The sequence below is a fragment of the Gopherus evgoodei genome, chromosome 6 (genome assembly GCF_007399415.2).
Source record: "Gopherus evgoodei ecotype Sinaloan lineage chromosome 6, rGopEvg1_v1.p, whole genome shotgun sequence".
Lineage (NCBI taxonomy): Eukaryota > Metazoa > Chordata > Testudines > Testudinidae > Gopherus > Gopherus evgoodei.
Window position 1 is genome coordinate 97,964,934 of NC_044327.1, and position 16,054 is coordinate 97,980,987.

The 16,054-nt window shown below is 40.2% G+C and overlaps 1 protein-coding gene across 1 annotated transcript in view; it reads left to right on the forward strand.

Moving 5' to 3' along the window:
* The window catches only part of DEPDC1B (DEP domain containing 1B), a 69,700-nt gene extending 54,087 nt beyond the window's left edge, over positions 1-15,613 (forward strand). Inside the window, 6 exon segments of the mRNA XM_030567912.1 lie at positions 6,042-6,084; positions 6,086-6,132; positions 6,135-6,179; positions 6,697-6,732; positions 8,129-8,295; positions 14,325-15,613. Of these exon segments, the coding sequence (XP_030423772.1) occupies positions 6,042-6,084; positions 6,086-6,132; positions 6,135-6,179; positions 6,697-6,732; positions 8,129-8,295; positions 14,325-14,486 (500 nt within the window). The 3' untranslated portion in view covers positions 14,487-15,613.
* Positions 15,614-16,054: the final 441 nt, after the last annotated feature.

Below are 16,054 nucleotides of genomic sequence, written 5' to 3' on the forward strand. Positions count from 1 at the left end.
TCATCTTACCAGGCAATATATTTGTGGCTATTGAGTCGTCCCTTCAGTTCTTATAGCTCTCTTAATTAGGTGAATATGCAATTGTTTTTCATTTCCCTTCTTTGAACATTAGAAATATAATATAAAAAGGTCTGATTCACTGCAGAGTTAACTAGGTAAACATCACCAAGGTCTGAACATCTGGGTTATCCTAGTTTGCAAAGCCATACTTGAGTTATTGGATCCTTGTTGATACTGTGATTAAGCGTGTGTGAGGGGTAGGGGGAGAGTGGCTAAGACTTCTGGGAGCATGTCTCATGCTTCTTACTGCTGCAGTAAGATGATAAATCCACTCTAATTCTTTCTCAGTGAATTGTAGAAGATCTTGTCTATCCTTCTGGTCATATGAAGGGGGGAATTGTGGAAAGATATTGGGGGACTATCAGCAATCAAGTGATTTAGCCTGCATCTCCCTGCAAAGGTGGTGAGTTACTAGGGTGACCAGAGAGCAAATGTGAAAAATCAGGATGGGGATATTAAAAAAAAAAAAAGACCAAAAATTGGGACTGTCCCTATAAAATCGGGACATCTGGTCACCCTATGAGTTACCAGCTCATGTAAAAGTGGCACCCAAGCTCTAGCCCATAGCCCTATGCAGGCTATGGGATTGAAAGAATCAGTAAACCTGGGTGAGAGGCTTTTGCATGTGGAATAGTGTGGAATTAGGGTAACTCCCAAGTAAGAGTCCAGAATAACTCTGCAATGAACATGTAGACTATTGATTCTTTGTAAGTATCTGATTCTTTTTGTAAGTTATTAATTTGGTAGTACTACGTATACCTCTGGTGCAGCAATTTAAATTTCCAAATTGGCCCTGTGTGAAGAGCTCCTCTTAATTTGACCTCAACTGTTAGGTTAGAGCACCTTCTTTGCTTCTCTCTTTTTGTGCCACTTACACTTGGACTTTGTTTATGTTAGGTGCTTTACAAACGTACATGAGGCATGGTCTCTGCCCCAATGGTTTTTTCAGTTTAAGAATGTCTTTTAACTGCATCCCATATCTGCTAATGTTATCTTATTTGCCTTTAGTCTCAGACAACTAGCCCTCATTCATGTCCCTGTCTTATACAAGCACTGTATCACTTATTCCAGTGCACCAGAGTATAGGCCCTTTTTGTCATCTGCAGATAGATGCATAACAGGGAATATATAACCTGGAAAATTCCAGAATGGGTAGAGCTTGTCACTATATTACAGGATTCTAGATAGATTTCCCTAAACTGTTTAACAGACTCATTTCCAGGAAACATTTATGCCATTTCTGGGTTCTCTTTTATAGTATCCAAGAACTCTCTCTTTTAGGAAGAATATATTCCACTCATGATCAACTTAGTTTTCTCAGTTCAAATGGTATACCTACATGCTCTGGGTTATCAAGCTTGAGTTAAATTGTCAGAATCCAAGGATTGACTTCAGTAGGGGCAGGATTTCACCTGTAGTCTGTGTTCTCTTCTGCGAGTTCCCTAATTCTTGTTCCTAAACCTGTTAACTATCCCCATGTGGTAAAGTAGAGTGGCTTTCCTCCAGTACAGAAGGGGTTAACTCCCCCTGGTGGGAACAGCTAACCATGCCTCCTCCCCCTCCCCTTGCAGGAAGTGCAGGGACACAGGGCAGGGCAAGGCAGGAAGTATAAGAGCCGGGTCCTGAAGTTCAGTTGGGGCTGGACCAGGGAAGGAGGCAGATGTCCCTCCCAGAGAGCCAAGCCCTTGCCTGCTCCTGAAAATGGCAGCGGGGAGAAAAGGCAAACCACAGTCCCAGGAGATGGAATACACCAGGGGGAGACTGGAGGAAGTATCGAATGACTGTGAGACTGTGAACCAGGTCCCAGCAGCGACACAGCAGTGCCAGTAGTAGCTGTTAGGAAGTAGCTCAGGGAAGCAAGACTTTGGTCCAGTTGTGCTGCTGGGACATGAAGCAGCGACTGCATGTTTCTTTAATGACCCTGTGGTAGGATTGCTAGTCACTTCTAGGGACCTGGGTCTCCCTATCTCTGGCCCCATACGCAGGGCTGGTTATGTGCTAAACTTTAGGCCAGAAATGTTGGCTGTTTGCTCAGCCCTCACTTTAGGAGGCCTGGACAATAGACCCTTGTTGGTTGCTCCAGCAAGGAGGCCAGAACCCAAGACTGCTTAAGTTCTCAGCCCCACACTAGGAGCCCCACAAGGAGACTACCTCTTGATGTTCTGAACCCGCACCCAGCAGGTTGAACTGGGAATTGCACAGTTGTACAACCGCAAGCCAGGCCGGCGACTGCTTCACCCGGTAGGCATACCAATCTCCCACTGCTGCTGCCACAAGGGGTAACCTAACACAGAAGTGCAGAAAGCTTGCACCCTGATTTCAAAGGACATCATTTATTTTAGTCCCAAAATTAACTGTGGCACACAAGTGAGTTATTACCTCATTTTTATTATTTGAAAATTATTTGCATCAGAAATAAAGAATCATAAAATGGAAGTTGGAAGTTAGAAGGTTATTTATACTAAAAATAATCCACAGTATTTAAGGCTGCCTTTTTTGTGTGTGTATTAATAGCATTTGTGTTGCTATGCTTTGTGTCCATTATTTGGGCCTTGGCAGCTTGAGAAGCCAGCTTGTTCTCACCTTTAAGAATTTAGTCTGTGTGGTTGCACCAATATTTGTCACAGAATACCTGAAACTGAATCTAGTGATGCTGTCATACCTTCCTGTCTGGGATCTACCACCTCTGTGTTTTTGCTGTCTGAGTCTCAGCTTCTGACAGGCAAATATTGCCCCCTATAGTTGGAACTTGTGGGTATTGCAGGGCAGAAGGAAAGCTCTTGGGATGTGCCAGAGGCCAGGGCCTTTGTATGGACATCCTATGTTCACTTGGATGTGTAGGGTGAGGACCTTTGTGGGTCTCTAATCATTCCTTGTCAGGGAGAATGCCTAATTTCACATTACCCTGCTCTTGGCAGGGGTGTCTGATCTCCCATTTCTATATGGAAAGCAACTTTATGAGGAGTGCGGGGGAAGCTGCATGCTGTGGCAAGGTGAAATGATCCAGCCAAGGTTATTGAATTTCAAACACTCATGCATGGTATCTGTACCAATACATTAATCTTTCGTAATGAGAGAGTTCAACATACTTACTATTTTGTTTCTATCACCATTTCTTTGTTTTCATTCACTCTTACACTGCTGCTATCTAACCTTTTTGTAGCTGTTTGCTGAATTTGTCAAGCTGGGTTTATAGTATCTAACGAAAAAGTGTTGTCAATATATTACAAAAATATTTCAAGCTATACATAAGAATAGATTGTCTTCGGTAGACTCTTAATTGCTTTGTTATGTTGGCTCTTTAATCACGTTGCTATCAGATACAATTGCATGTAGATTCGCTTTCAGTCAAAAGTTTTTGTGTGGTATAATAAAGCAAGAAGTTATACAAAGGAATGTGGGTATAAGGAGATAAAGTAATATTTTATTTTATGAGGTAGCGTACGTTAAAGTAAACCTTTTTATGGATATTTCACTATCTTGTTGACAGCTTATTAAGGGTGAAAATTATTTCTTGTCACACATTATTCTGTTACAGCTATTGAGAAATGCATTGAAAGTTTGGTCAGAAAGCAGCCTGATTATTATACTAAGTGATATTTTTAGAATGAATATGAAATGCACATATATTTATCTTTCCAAAAGATTAGACTTTCTAATTTTGGTTTTTAGAACTCTAGAACTGTCTTTGAACAGGCTAGATGTCATGACCCTAGGTTTCCTCTGAGTGAGTCTCAGATACCTGCTGCCACCAGCTTTTCACTGGGAAATTTTACCTCAGGGTACCTCTCCCTCTGCTTGCTTGTAACAAGGACCATGTCCCCAGGAGTGGTGGCACCTCGATAGGTATAGTAGGTGTTCTTCATAGCTGCTGCAGAAATCCCCATTCACCGCAGCTCCATTCCAGACTGAATTAGCAAACTTGCAATTAAAACCTATGAATGAACTCTGGTACTGAACATCTCTCAGTGACAAGTGTCCTTTTCAAGCCTTGGAAAATATTATTTCATACCCCAGTTCAGGCTTCCTTTTCATAAGCAACAGAGTTTGACATTCTCCCAATCTGGTCTCACCGCTATAGTCTCAGCAGTCTGACCCTCTATCATCGCTGATGGACCAGTCTCTAGAGTTTGGAGGAGATCTTTTATTGGCAACTTCAGCAAGCCTGCACCAAACCACCTCCAGCTGGCCACTCTCCACACTTTTGCCTCAGTGGTCCCCCTCTGATTGCTGACTTTCAAATAAGCATTCCAGGGTGGCTTCTTGCAATCCAATGGGCCCTCACAGAGTCCTGAGGTTTCAAATCACTAACTCACTTCCACCCACACATTTCATCTCCCACGTAGCTCATACCTGACCATAATATAAACACAACATGTAACCTAATGTTCTCCATGCTAAGTGACAGTTTATTCAACATATCTAAAATAGTTGACGTGAGTCAGGGTTGGTCTACTCTGGGAACTTACATGATCCTAGCTATGGCTCTCGGGGATGTGAAAAATGCACACCCCAAGAGATGTAGTTATGCCAACCTCACGCCCAATGTAGGCAGCACTAGGTTGATAGAAGAAGTCTTCTGTTGACCTAGCTACTGCCTCATGGGAGGTGGATTATCAATTCCAATGGGAGAACCTCTCTTTTCTGCATAGGTAGTGGCTACACTGAAGCAGTGCAGCTGCAGCACTACAGCGGCATAACTGCAGCAGTTTATGTGTAGATATACCCTACGAATGGCTTTTCCCAAAATATTTCTTGCCAAGTTGTCTCAATAATGAATGTTTTATCCTTGCACTCCTGGTCTTTCAGGAGTTTTTTACTCTGGCTGGACTGACCTTAAATCAGTTTGTCTATAGTTTTAGAGGGTGTAATCCATGTTTCAGTGCTGACTCTTATAGCTGTTATCAATTGATTTGGGCATGCTGTTTTGGTTAGGTTTTCCAGATATTGCTCCAATCTTCACTTTTTCATTTGATGGCTGCTGTTGTTAAATTGCAAACATGCCTGAGGCTGATGGTTATGAAGAGGCAAAGTATTAGATATACTGTGACTACTCCGTTCATAGCCACAAATACCAAGAAGTAACTTTTCCCCTCTCTCACATAACCAGGCTGTGATAATGTTTACATTTTGTCATTTTCAAATTGACTGGAAGGAAGTTACGTGAATTCCTGAACTAGTTCACAAGGGGGAAATATATAAGTTCAAATTGTATTACTGCTCAACTTTGTGATGGAATTCTGCTAGGGGGTCAGAGGAGTAGGTAGGAAGATTTGGAAAATAGGTTTTAGATGTGTGAAATTTTTTAGGGAAAACTGTAACTAGGAAAGGTAATTAATTTAAATCTCTCAATTGTACAGATGTGGTCTTCTCATCTCAAAAAAGATGTACTGGCATTAGAAAAAGTTCAGAAAAGGGCAACTAAAATGATTAGGGGTTTGGAATGGGTCCCATATGAGGAGAGAGAAAGAGGCTAGGACTTTTCAGCTTGGAAAAGAGGAGACTAAGGGGGGATATGATAGAGGTATATAAAATCATGAGTAGTGTGGAGAAAGTGAATAAGGAAAAAATATTTACTTGTTCCCATAATATAAGAACTAGAGGCCACCAAATTAAATTAATGGGCAGGAGGTGTAAAACAAATAAAAGGAAGTTCTTCACACAGCGCAGAGTCAACCTGTGGAACTCCCTGCCTGAGGAGGTTGTGAAGGCTAGGACTAGAACAGGGTTTAAAAGAAAACTAGATAAATTCATGGAGGTCAAGTCCATTAATGGCTATTAGCCAGGATGGCTAAGGAGTGGTGTCCCTAGCCTCTATCTGTCAGAGAGTGGAGATGGATGGCAGGAGAGAGATCACTTGATCATTACCTGTTAGGTTCGCTCCCTCTGGGGCACCTGGCATTGGCCACTGTTGGTAGACAGGACACTGGGCTGGATGGACCTTTGGTCTGACCCAATATGGCCGTTCTTATTTAAACCAGGTCTGCTGCAGAAAAACAAAAAGGCCATGAAGCACTTCGGGTTCCTGTCTATTGCTGCCTCCAGAAAATCGGAAAAAGCTGCAACTGCTGATGAGATGATGGCAAGGATCAGCCTCAACAAAGATCTGCCATCTCTTTGTGACCACAGCTGGGACCAGAACACTGGTATGCATATTTCTAATATGAAAAACTTAGCAAGGCTTATGAAACCCTTGAAAGAGCAGAGATGAAGATTCTTGTTAATACATACAAAATATAGTACATTTTGGAGATGATAGCAAACAAAATTCAGTTCATTATTTCAACCCTGTAGATACTGATTGATGAGAGCACCATTTAGAAGTTGGAAGTTCTCCCTGTTTTCATAGAAATGGATAACCGTTGTGAATTGCAGCCTAAATACTTGGTCTCCCACAATATCAAATTTGTTTAAACTGAATAGGCTGCTGTACTTTGAGAACCTTTGATGTCTTCAGGGTGAAATGTTGACAAACATTTATGTGTAAAGATTCTAGTGATAGATAGATATAGATAGATATTTTTGTATTCAGACACTTGAGGAAAAACTCCATGGCTATGTTACTGCTGTTTGAAAGAACAATTAGGGGCCATTTAAAGATGATTATGGTTTTAATATGGAGAATCAGATACATAGAAGATGGTTTTGGCCATGAAGCTTTACTGCAGCAGAGTTCTTCAGGGAAGGGAAGGGATGGCTAGTTTCCCACTTCCCCAGATAGCAGGATTTCGGATGGGCTGCTCTAGAGGGAAGTAGTGTGTGGGGGAGGGATGGTGCCTCTAGTAATCTGCTTTCCTTCCTCCCCCTTCACAGAAATTGCATCTGGGGGGATGGTGTGTGATGGGAGATGTTTCAGACACTGCCTTTTTCAGACATAGCTTAAAGGTTAAAAGAGATTGTTGTATATACTGAGCTCAGAATTTGATTTCCTTAGTGCTCATCCATTGGAAAATGTCTGCCAGACTCTCAATATTTTTGTCACCACTCTGCTATAAAAATGTTGGTTTTTAAGTGCCATTTTGTTAGATTTTGACAAAGCCATAGTTTATACTCAGACCCTCTCTCCAGCCTTGTTTCCTGTGTTTTGTTGCTGCTAATACCAATGACAGTAGAACGCAAACAAGGAAGCTACAGTAGGCAGTGCAAGTCACGTTGCCATTTGTTCTATTAGACATAAATGGCAAAGATTCCATGTGACAGAGAACCAAGGGATAGGAAATGTGGCTTTCTTGCCTTTGAGTATATTGCAAATAAAAGCGCAAAAGAAATAATCAAGTCCCTTTCACTGTAAATGAAACCAGAGTGCATGCACCTATTTGTTTTTTAGCTATTAAGAATTTAATTAAACTATACATGATAACTTGATTAAAACCTCCTAAGTGCTATTATTTTTAGCAGTGTAATCTATCCTATGTGTGTACTCTATACAGTGTTTTAATGTAGCAGTTGGCAAGTTAGTCTGTTGCATGTGGCAGAGAAGCAGAACTCTATTTGTCGTCTGTGCTAACAATGGCAAGTAGTGACTGGAAAATAGACAAAGATGATTGCAATTAATTATTACAATTATTACAACTAATGTTGTAGCATGCACCTGTGTCTAACCAGCTGCGGTAGTTTGGGTCCAGAGCTGCATGAAAATGAGCTGGACAGCTTTCTGAAATCGAGTTAGAATTACAGAAACATTTTTCTTTGTTTTAATAAGGAAATCCAGATAACCTTGTGACTTTGCACTACATAATAATCCATGATTTATTATAATGACAGTACTAGTCTTATTTTCTCTCTGGTTTGATATCCCAATGAAATGGCTATCTTTTCAAGTCTTAACAATAACAGAGTTATTTCCAGTAGTTTAGGTCTGAAATAAAGGCTAGACTATGTAACTGCACCACTGGAATCTAACATGGTTAACAGTTTCACTTACACCACTATTTGAAGAAGTGTTGTGTATGGAAACATGCTGCTGCTGCTGTTGAAGTCTGCACTTCAACACTATTTACAGTTTTTCCTGCAAACGGGGAAAATGTATACAATGTTGTTTCCTGATTTTTATTCCAGATGTTTCAAGCGTTTTCTCATTGCATCCTCTGCTCTAGAGATGAAGTGGATTTGGATGAACTGCTTGCTGCTAAACTAGTAACGTTCCTGATGGACAATTGCCAAGAGATCTTGAATGTTCCCTCCTCCTTACAGACCCTCATAGAGGAGCATGTAGTACATCTCCGAAGAGTCCAGGTGGGGCTAATAGAAGTGTTTCTTCTGTCATCACATGTCTTATTTTTAGGAACAGAAGGGAGAAATTTCAAGTCTTATAGCTTTGCTGTCTCTCTGATATCTTAGGCATTGCATATAGCATGAATGAATTGCTGCTGTCAGCAACACGTTAAAGACATTGTATATTTATACAAACACTAAGTAGATATTGGGTAGTTAATGCAAAGCAATAGTGCAGGGGGAGACTATATACCCACTGCATGTCATGAAGTATTGCTTTTTGTGGCTGACTAATGAACATGGTTGGGGTGGGGATTTGTGACCTGACTTAAGATAAAATTTTCAAAAGCTCTTAACCTTATTTGAATTCCTAAATCCCAGTTGCATTAAAGAAAGTTTTTATCTAAAATTTAATTCAATGACAAAACACCAACCTGCACATGGGGAAGGCGGGGGGTTGTAGCAGTGGCTGAGCTGGTGATTCATGACTTCAAGAAGAATAAATGTTCTCCCTCATCTCCATGGAGATCCCAGTTCTAAAAGGATGAAAAGGAAAACATATATAGTACAAAATCGAAGAGAAATATGAACCCTAGTTTATAGATAAGCATGTAAGCTATTTTCAGTAGTACTAAGATGAACCTCTCGAGAAGGCACTCAGGCAAATTTAAATGAATCCTTAACTGCTTCTTCTGTCAGGGATTAAAATCCCTACCCACTTACCTGCAGATGAACTCTCAGAATGTATTCAGTCATACCTAGCCTACAATACTAATTGCTATCTTGACATGCATCTGAGGAAGTGGGTATTCACCCACGAAAGCTCATGCTCCAAAACGTCTGTTAGTCTATAAGGTGCACAGGATTCTTTGCTGCTTTTACAGATCCAGACTAACACGGCTACCCTCTGATAATTGCTATCTTGCTCACCTAGAGCCAGGAAGTATTTTTTCCAGTTTGGCTGGACAGAGGTCAACACAGATTCTCATCAGCAACTCCAGCAGATGATCTAAATTTGCTGGCTCACAAATTTTGAAGCTTAAGAGGAAACTTAATTATTTCCTTTTTCGCCTCCTGGGCTGGTTTTGCTACAGAATTATGGGCTTAAAATATCATATAAAAGGGAAACCTTGTGGAATTTCAAGGGATGTCTTCTCTTCTAACATGTCTGCCAGTTATATTATATTTAAAATATCTGGATGTTAGATGCCATAATCAGTGTCACCCTTGTAATCTTGTGCAGGAATTTATTTTTAATTCTTTTTTAGTCCCTTTCAGAGAGAAGGTGTTTGACTCTTTTTTTGTTAAATCTGTTAAGGGAAGTCACAATGGCTTGGCATCACTCACCTGTTTATGTTCAATAGTTCTTCATAATCCTAACTTCACTTTCCCATCAGTCCTGGTTATTGGTGTTTCCTGCAATTCAGGAAAAATTATTTTGCTATATAGAAAAATGAGATTCTTTGTCTCAAGACTTCTACCTTCCCTAATAATCATGCCCCTTGCACTAAAGGATTGCATTACCCATTCTGCCATGTTCCCAACCTCACCCTTTACCCCAGTCCTCCCCAAGTATGGATGATAGACAATATCCTCTTTGCCCTCTTCCAATTCTACATGTATAGACATGAGTCTAAATTATCCTTCATTAGCCTTTGCGAGAGAGAATTTAGTTCCCCTGATAACTCCCAGTGCAGCTTCTGAGAATATCTGTAGGAGCATGTTCAGTTAGGCAAACCTTTTGTGAGTCATTTGCCCCAAAACCATCAGGACAATTTATTCATACCGAAAGTACATAAAGGATCAGAAGGCTAGAACAATGGGGAGAAGCAAGGTCAAATCCTTACTGGGGCTGTTTTACAAACCATTAGCTGACACTGCGTTGCTCTGACTTAGCAGAACCACTCAACTGTTTGAGTTTGTTTGTGTTTTACCCAAGTCATTCACTGATTATTTGAAGTTAAAATAGGAGGAGTTTAATGTAGTCCACTCTGTGCTTTACTTATATTTTCTGACTGATTTTGTGACTAAATTTAAAATCATGACTTCCAGGTTCGAGTCCTTTTTTGTGACTGATTTAGCCAGAGATAGATTTATCTTGTAAAATCTTCACAGTAACACACCTGTGGAACTGCAGCCTTAAGTGTCGCACTTTCTTCTGCTCTGTCTTTCAAAGCTTTGGTGTCCCTGAAGAGCTATGAAGTTGGCTATTTTATAACACTGTAACATGCCAGCTGCTGTTAGATTAGTTTGGATTATGGTTTTGTTTACTGTGTTTCATAAATGAGTGGTTGAATGTTTTATTGTCAGTCTTGGACTACATGCAAATCTTCCTCCCTCCACCATACTAATACAGTTAAGTGTGTTTACTATGTCTATAGTGCCTTAGATTGTTTGATTAAGCAATTACTATGTCATCTTCTTTTTCGTTTGTATGCCTTAGGTAGGTAGCAACAACTACAAATTTATATCTAAGTTTGATAGCCAGCACATTGCCACAGCAGTAAGCTGTTGAACATCCTTCAGGCCCCTGGCAAAAGAATGGGAGACATCCATATGATTTGCTCTATCGTTTGCCTGTTGACTGCAGTTGCATACAGGTGTTTGCCTCATTTTCCATTTAAAGAGGGTTTGTCCACATCTCCCATAAGATGTCCTGATGCGATTCAATCTGCACCAGTCTTTCCGACATAAATCAAAACCTGACGGTTCCTCAACAGGATCAACGACAAGCTGTTTGTTTTGAGCTGTCAAAGTGCTCCATGTGACTCTCCATTGAGCCTCCGCATCAAAGTTGAGTGTAAGGATCTTAATACGGTTCCATAAAGGGTTGCAGAATTTTAATCTAGTCTTTGGTGGGTTTTGCAAGTCATGGTGCAGTGGGATCCTCATATTTGCATTGACATGATTAAGAAAGTGAGATGTCTGAGCAGCTCTTCTAATCTGTGGAGGCTGGATGTGCGATAGGATCAGGGGCCAGTCAACTGGAGTAGATTTGAGCATCCCCGACACTATGCACATAGCATTATTGAGTTGAGTGTCAAGGAGTTTAGTGTGAGTGCTATGAGACCACACTGGTGCACAATATTCAGCTGCAGACTATACCAAGGCAATTGTTGTGGTTCGTAAAGTCCCTGGACTGGAGCCCCAGGATGTTCCGGTCAGTTTTCTGACAAGCGCAAGACGGGACCTGACCTTATCTTGAGAAGTTGTCAAAAGGTCAAACTCTGGTCCAGTGTAATGCCAAGATACTTTGGATTAGCTTCATGGCTGACGCTCTCACCGCAGAACTGCACATCAAGTTTGGTATTATCCATTTTATTGTTCAGATGAAAAGCAGTTACCATGGTTTTTGGGGTTTTTTTTGTGCATTAGGCCTAAGTTTCCAGGGTTGGAAATAATCAGCCATTGTGCTACGATCTCGGGTTAGGGTGCAGCTGAACAGCTTGGTCACAAAACACAGGTCAGGGTTGTGATCCGATGTCCACCTCACAGACTAAAAAGATCCAGGTTGCTTTGGATCATAGAGCAGGTGGAGGTCTTCAAGGAAGGCCCATTCTGTGATCTGCTCCATGGCTGCGTCATTTAAGCAGTATCCCCAGTCATCTTGTTGGCTGTTAAAGTCACCTATATAAATGGTCAGATGAGGAAGGTAAGGTAAGATGGAATCAGGCCACATGATGTTAGGTGGCTTGTATATGTTTACTATAATGATGTCCCTGATTCTAACCATATTGGAGCTCTCTTCCATTGGTCAATAGTTCTTCTAAACTTCCACATCCTCTAATCCATTTCACACATACATTGCTAGTCCCCATGTTTTGGATGGTTGATGGCAGCGATTTTGGTGTAGCCATAGATTTTATATCTGGCAGCTTTATCTTCTTCTTTCCCGTGTGTTTCTTGGAGGGCCACAGTGTCAATGTGATGGTCTTTTGATGGTCCTTGAGAGGTAATCCACTTTTCCCCTGGATGTCCCGTCTACATTAAATTGGTATATTCGGAGGACTGGCCCAACTGTTCTTTATTGGTCCTGAAAAGGGTGATTTGGGGAAGTATAATCATTGCTACATTCACTGGGAGATTTAAAACAACATCCAGTGGCCAATTGGTGACATTGATGTGCTGGTGAATTTGCACAAAACACAGAGCACAAAAAACATCAGCACTTAACAGAAGCACCACGTGAAGGTTGTCGTCTTGCTCCCAACTATTCTGTAATAATGTTGAACTGAGTAACAAGGAAAAAGTGTAAGATTAAATTAATTAATTTGGAGTATATGCTTATCTAAATCTGCACAGCAAATTCTATTGTGGTGTTCTGCGACTGAGTTAAGATTGCAGGGTGTCCTACCTATGAAACTGTCCATGTTAAGATTCTGGGACATGTTTTGCATGGTTTCAAGGGGTTTTTTAGTGGTCATAATAGTACTCTGCCCCTCTCTGACATCTTTCAACCAAGGATCTCGGTCAACTTTTAATCTTTGCTTTACAGGGATTTTGAGAAATATAATCCACCCTTCCACACCAATAAAGTGGTGTTGAAAACAGTAGAGGACCAAACAAAGGGTTGTGGATTTCTCTGTGTGCGTGCGCGCGCGCGCACACACACACACACACACACTCTCTCTCTCTCTCTCTCTCTCTCTCTCTCTCTCTCTCTCTCTCTCTCTCTCTCTCTCTCTCTCTCTGCCCTTTTTGGCAGACTTTGCAATTTCTCCATGGAGGGTGGTCTTGTATCCGTGGGGCAGTATGGAGGGAGAGGGAGAAGCCACATAATAGCTGGTCACTCTCCTTTTGCCACCTAGCTGCTTCTTGGTGCCATCCTCACTTACCCAGATCCTATCACTGCACTCCCCCTGCCTCTCCTCCACAGTCTGTCTGTCTGTCTGTTTCCTAACACCTCTGTTGATTTACCTTCTTTCCACGGGTGCCAGGGTTCTCTCCTCCTCCTCCTCCTCCTCTGCTTAACTTATGATGAAGTGCTTTAGTGATTCTGTATTTCTACAAGCAATGGCATGGGTGAACTGAAGCATCAACTTGTTTCTTGATTTGATCAAGGTCACACTGTGGTCAGTGAACCATACAGGCCCTCCCTTTAATCAAGGCAATTTTTCCAAATTTATTCTTGAAATTAGTCCTTTCTTTCCCCCTCTTTCTCCTTCAGATAAATATGCAGACGCTGATACTGATACAACTCTTCCTGCTCCATCGTTTTGTTGCCAAATCATACAGATGAATGTGAATACCAAAGAGTAACTGGCTCTCAAGAACCACTGGCAGCTCTATTGGAAGAAATTACAATGAATAAAGAAATATCTGTCAAAGACAAGAAGAAGAAGCTGAAGCAGGTAAAGAAAATTCTCAAATCATTGCTTGTGTTTTTTTCAACCTTGTGCATGTGAAGGATTTTATAGATTTGCTTCTCATCTTTTACATCTGTATAAAGACCAGTTTCATAGTTGTTTAAATTTTTGAGGATTAAGTCACAGTGAACTAAAGGCACATTAAATTCTGACTGAGAACATCCTTATGTGGGGGAAGGAGGGGAGGAAAGGCTCTCAACCTACTTTTATGTATGCAAATTGACTTTGCACTTTGATTTTTCCTTTTACTTCTCAGAGTGTCCCTGGGTAGACATGGCTTTTAGATTAATGGAGTTAAAAGATGGAAATGTTTTTCTATGTAGTTTGATATTTTGAGGCATTTTCATAAAATAAAAGTCTGCATCAAATTATAAGCTTCCACTTCTCAAAGGAAAAGGAGGCTGGCATTAAGACTTAAACTGTAGACACTCTCTTGTAGATGGAATAATTGTAGTTTATTTTTACTTCAATTTCTCACAGTAGGGGCTTTGCAGTAAAACAAATCCTATTGGAAAAGACTACCAAATTTTAAATGCATAGTTCTAGACTGCATGGCACAGGAAAGCATATTTTTACTGACTTGTATAGTTGAGATTTGCTTTGTTTGTTTGTTTTGTAAGTAGTTGAATTAATAGTGTCAAGCTTTTGCTGTGAAGTTTTGTTTAAACTGTACTTCTTTTTTAGTTTCAGAAATCCTACCCTGAAGTGTATAAAGAACGATTTCCTACTCCTGAAAGTGAGGCAGTGCTGTTTCCGGAAAAAAATAAACAGAAACCACAACTGCTGATGTGGGCATTGAAAAAGCCTTTTCAACCATTTCAAAGAACCAGAAGTTTTCGAATGTAACATTTCCAGAGCCACTAGTGAACTGTATCTCAGTATATAATGATAGGGTAGATCTTATGCAAATGGAACCTAAACAGCATGTAACACTGGAAAAACTTTAACTACTGAGACAGTGGGAAAAGGTTGTAATGGCAAAACACTTTGAAGGGGATGTTATATTGAACCATTATCAGTATTTTTGTCACTGGCTATTTTTAATGATTTTATTTTTAAGTACAGGATGGGTAATCATTATGAATGATATGGAAAAAATTCTTTGCTTTTATACTTCTAGTTGTCATTTCAAGTCTTAGATGTATTTTTATGTGTATATTTCACTGTCTTGTTTGTCACTGGTCAACAGCATTTTTTCTGAAAAGGAGACTCTATTATCTTTGTTAATAGCTGGCATGCCGGAGGGATTAAAACATTGTACATACTTGAATGAACTTGGAACACTGGATCTTGTACTGAATTGCTGACCTCTGTCTCAGGTATTAGCCTTGATATATTTATAATGCTGATTTCAAGAGTGCCCTTTGTTTCCTCATTCATATGCTGCATTGGGGCCTGATCCAGCTCCTATTGAAGTTCCATTGACTTCATTGATGCGTTGCCAGACCTTTGAAAACTTACATCTTGCTAAATATTGCTGTACAAAATTAGTCACTAACAGGATGGAAGTTACACATTTTTATATGAAAATCAAATGCCTTATTTTCTGTGAAAAGGGAGGTATTTACGGCCAGGTCAAAAATTAAATAAGAACTATAGATTTTTATTTTTAATGAGGATGCATTTGTTCTCCATAATGAATTCTTCTGTTCTACTGTGTACATTTTGGTTGTACTTGAACTGCAGCACTTCTAACTTTTTCAGTTATTAAAACACAACTTTTTAAGGTAATTCTCTGGAGGCAGTGGGTTTCATCATAACCTTCATATCTGTAATGAGCCACAGTTCTGAAACATTTCAGAGTGAAAGAGTCTGAGTCTCCACAGTGGACTCTATTGCAAGTTTGAGGGTGGTTTAAAAACCTTGATCAATTTCCCACTTTGAAGTTACAAGGAATATAAAGTGGTTTGTTGTAATCTAGCCTTCACAACACTCTCGTTTGCTTTGCAAATGCACTAATTAATCAAATTCTTACCAGGATGTGCATTAAAAGGTTATTGGTTTAACACAGTCAAATTTTTTTTTCTGACTTTGTGTTTTTGCTTCAACAGTACATGATCCCACAAGCTCTCTTTCCTTTCTCCTTTGTCTCATGCATTAATCATTCTTGGACAGGAACTGAAACAACCACTCAGCTGACCTCCAAAGAGACAGGACGATTTTATCGTGAAAAGGCATGATTACACATGGAGGAGAAAGGCCAGGATAAGAGAAGAATGGAAGACATGTTATGATTGGCACAATCTATATGAGGGCTGAAGGCCCGATCAATCAAGGTTATTTAGAGTTGACTTTCCCTGTCCCAAGCAAAAATGTATCAGTTTTAGCTGTAGTTAATATCTCTTTTTTACTATTCAAGCATCTTGGAGTCATTTCTTCTCCTACCCCATAAATTTGGACAGATTAACATGTAA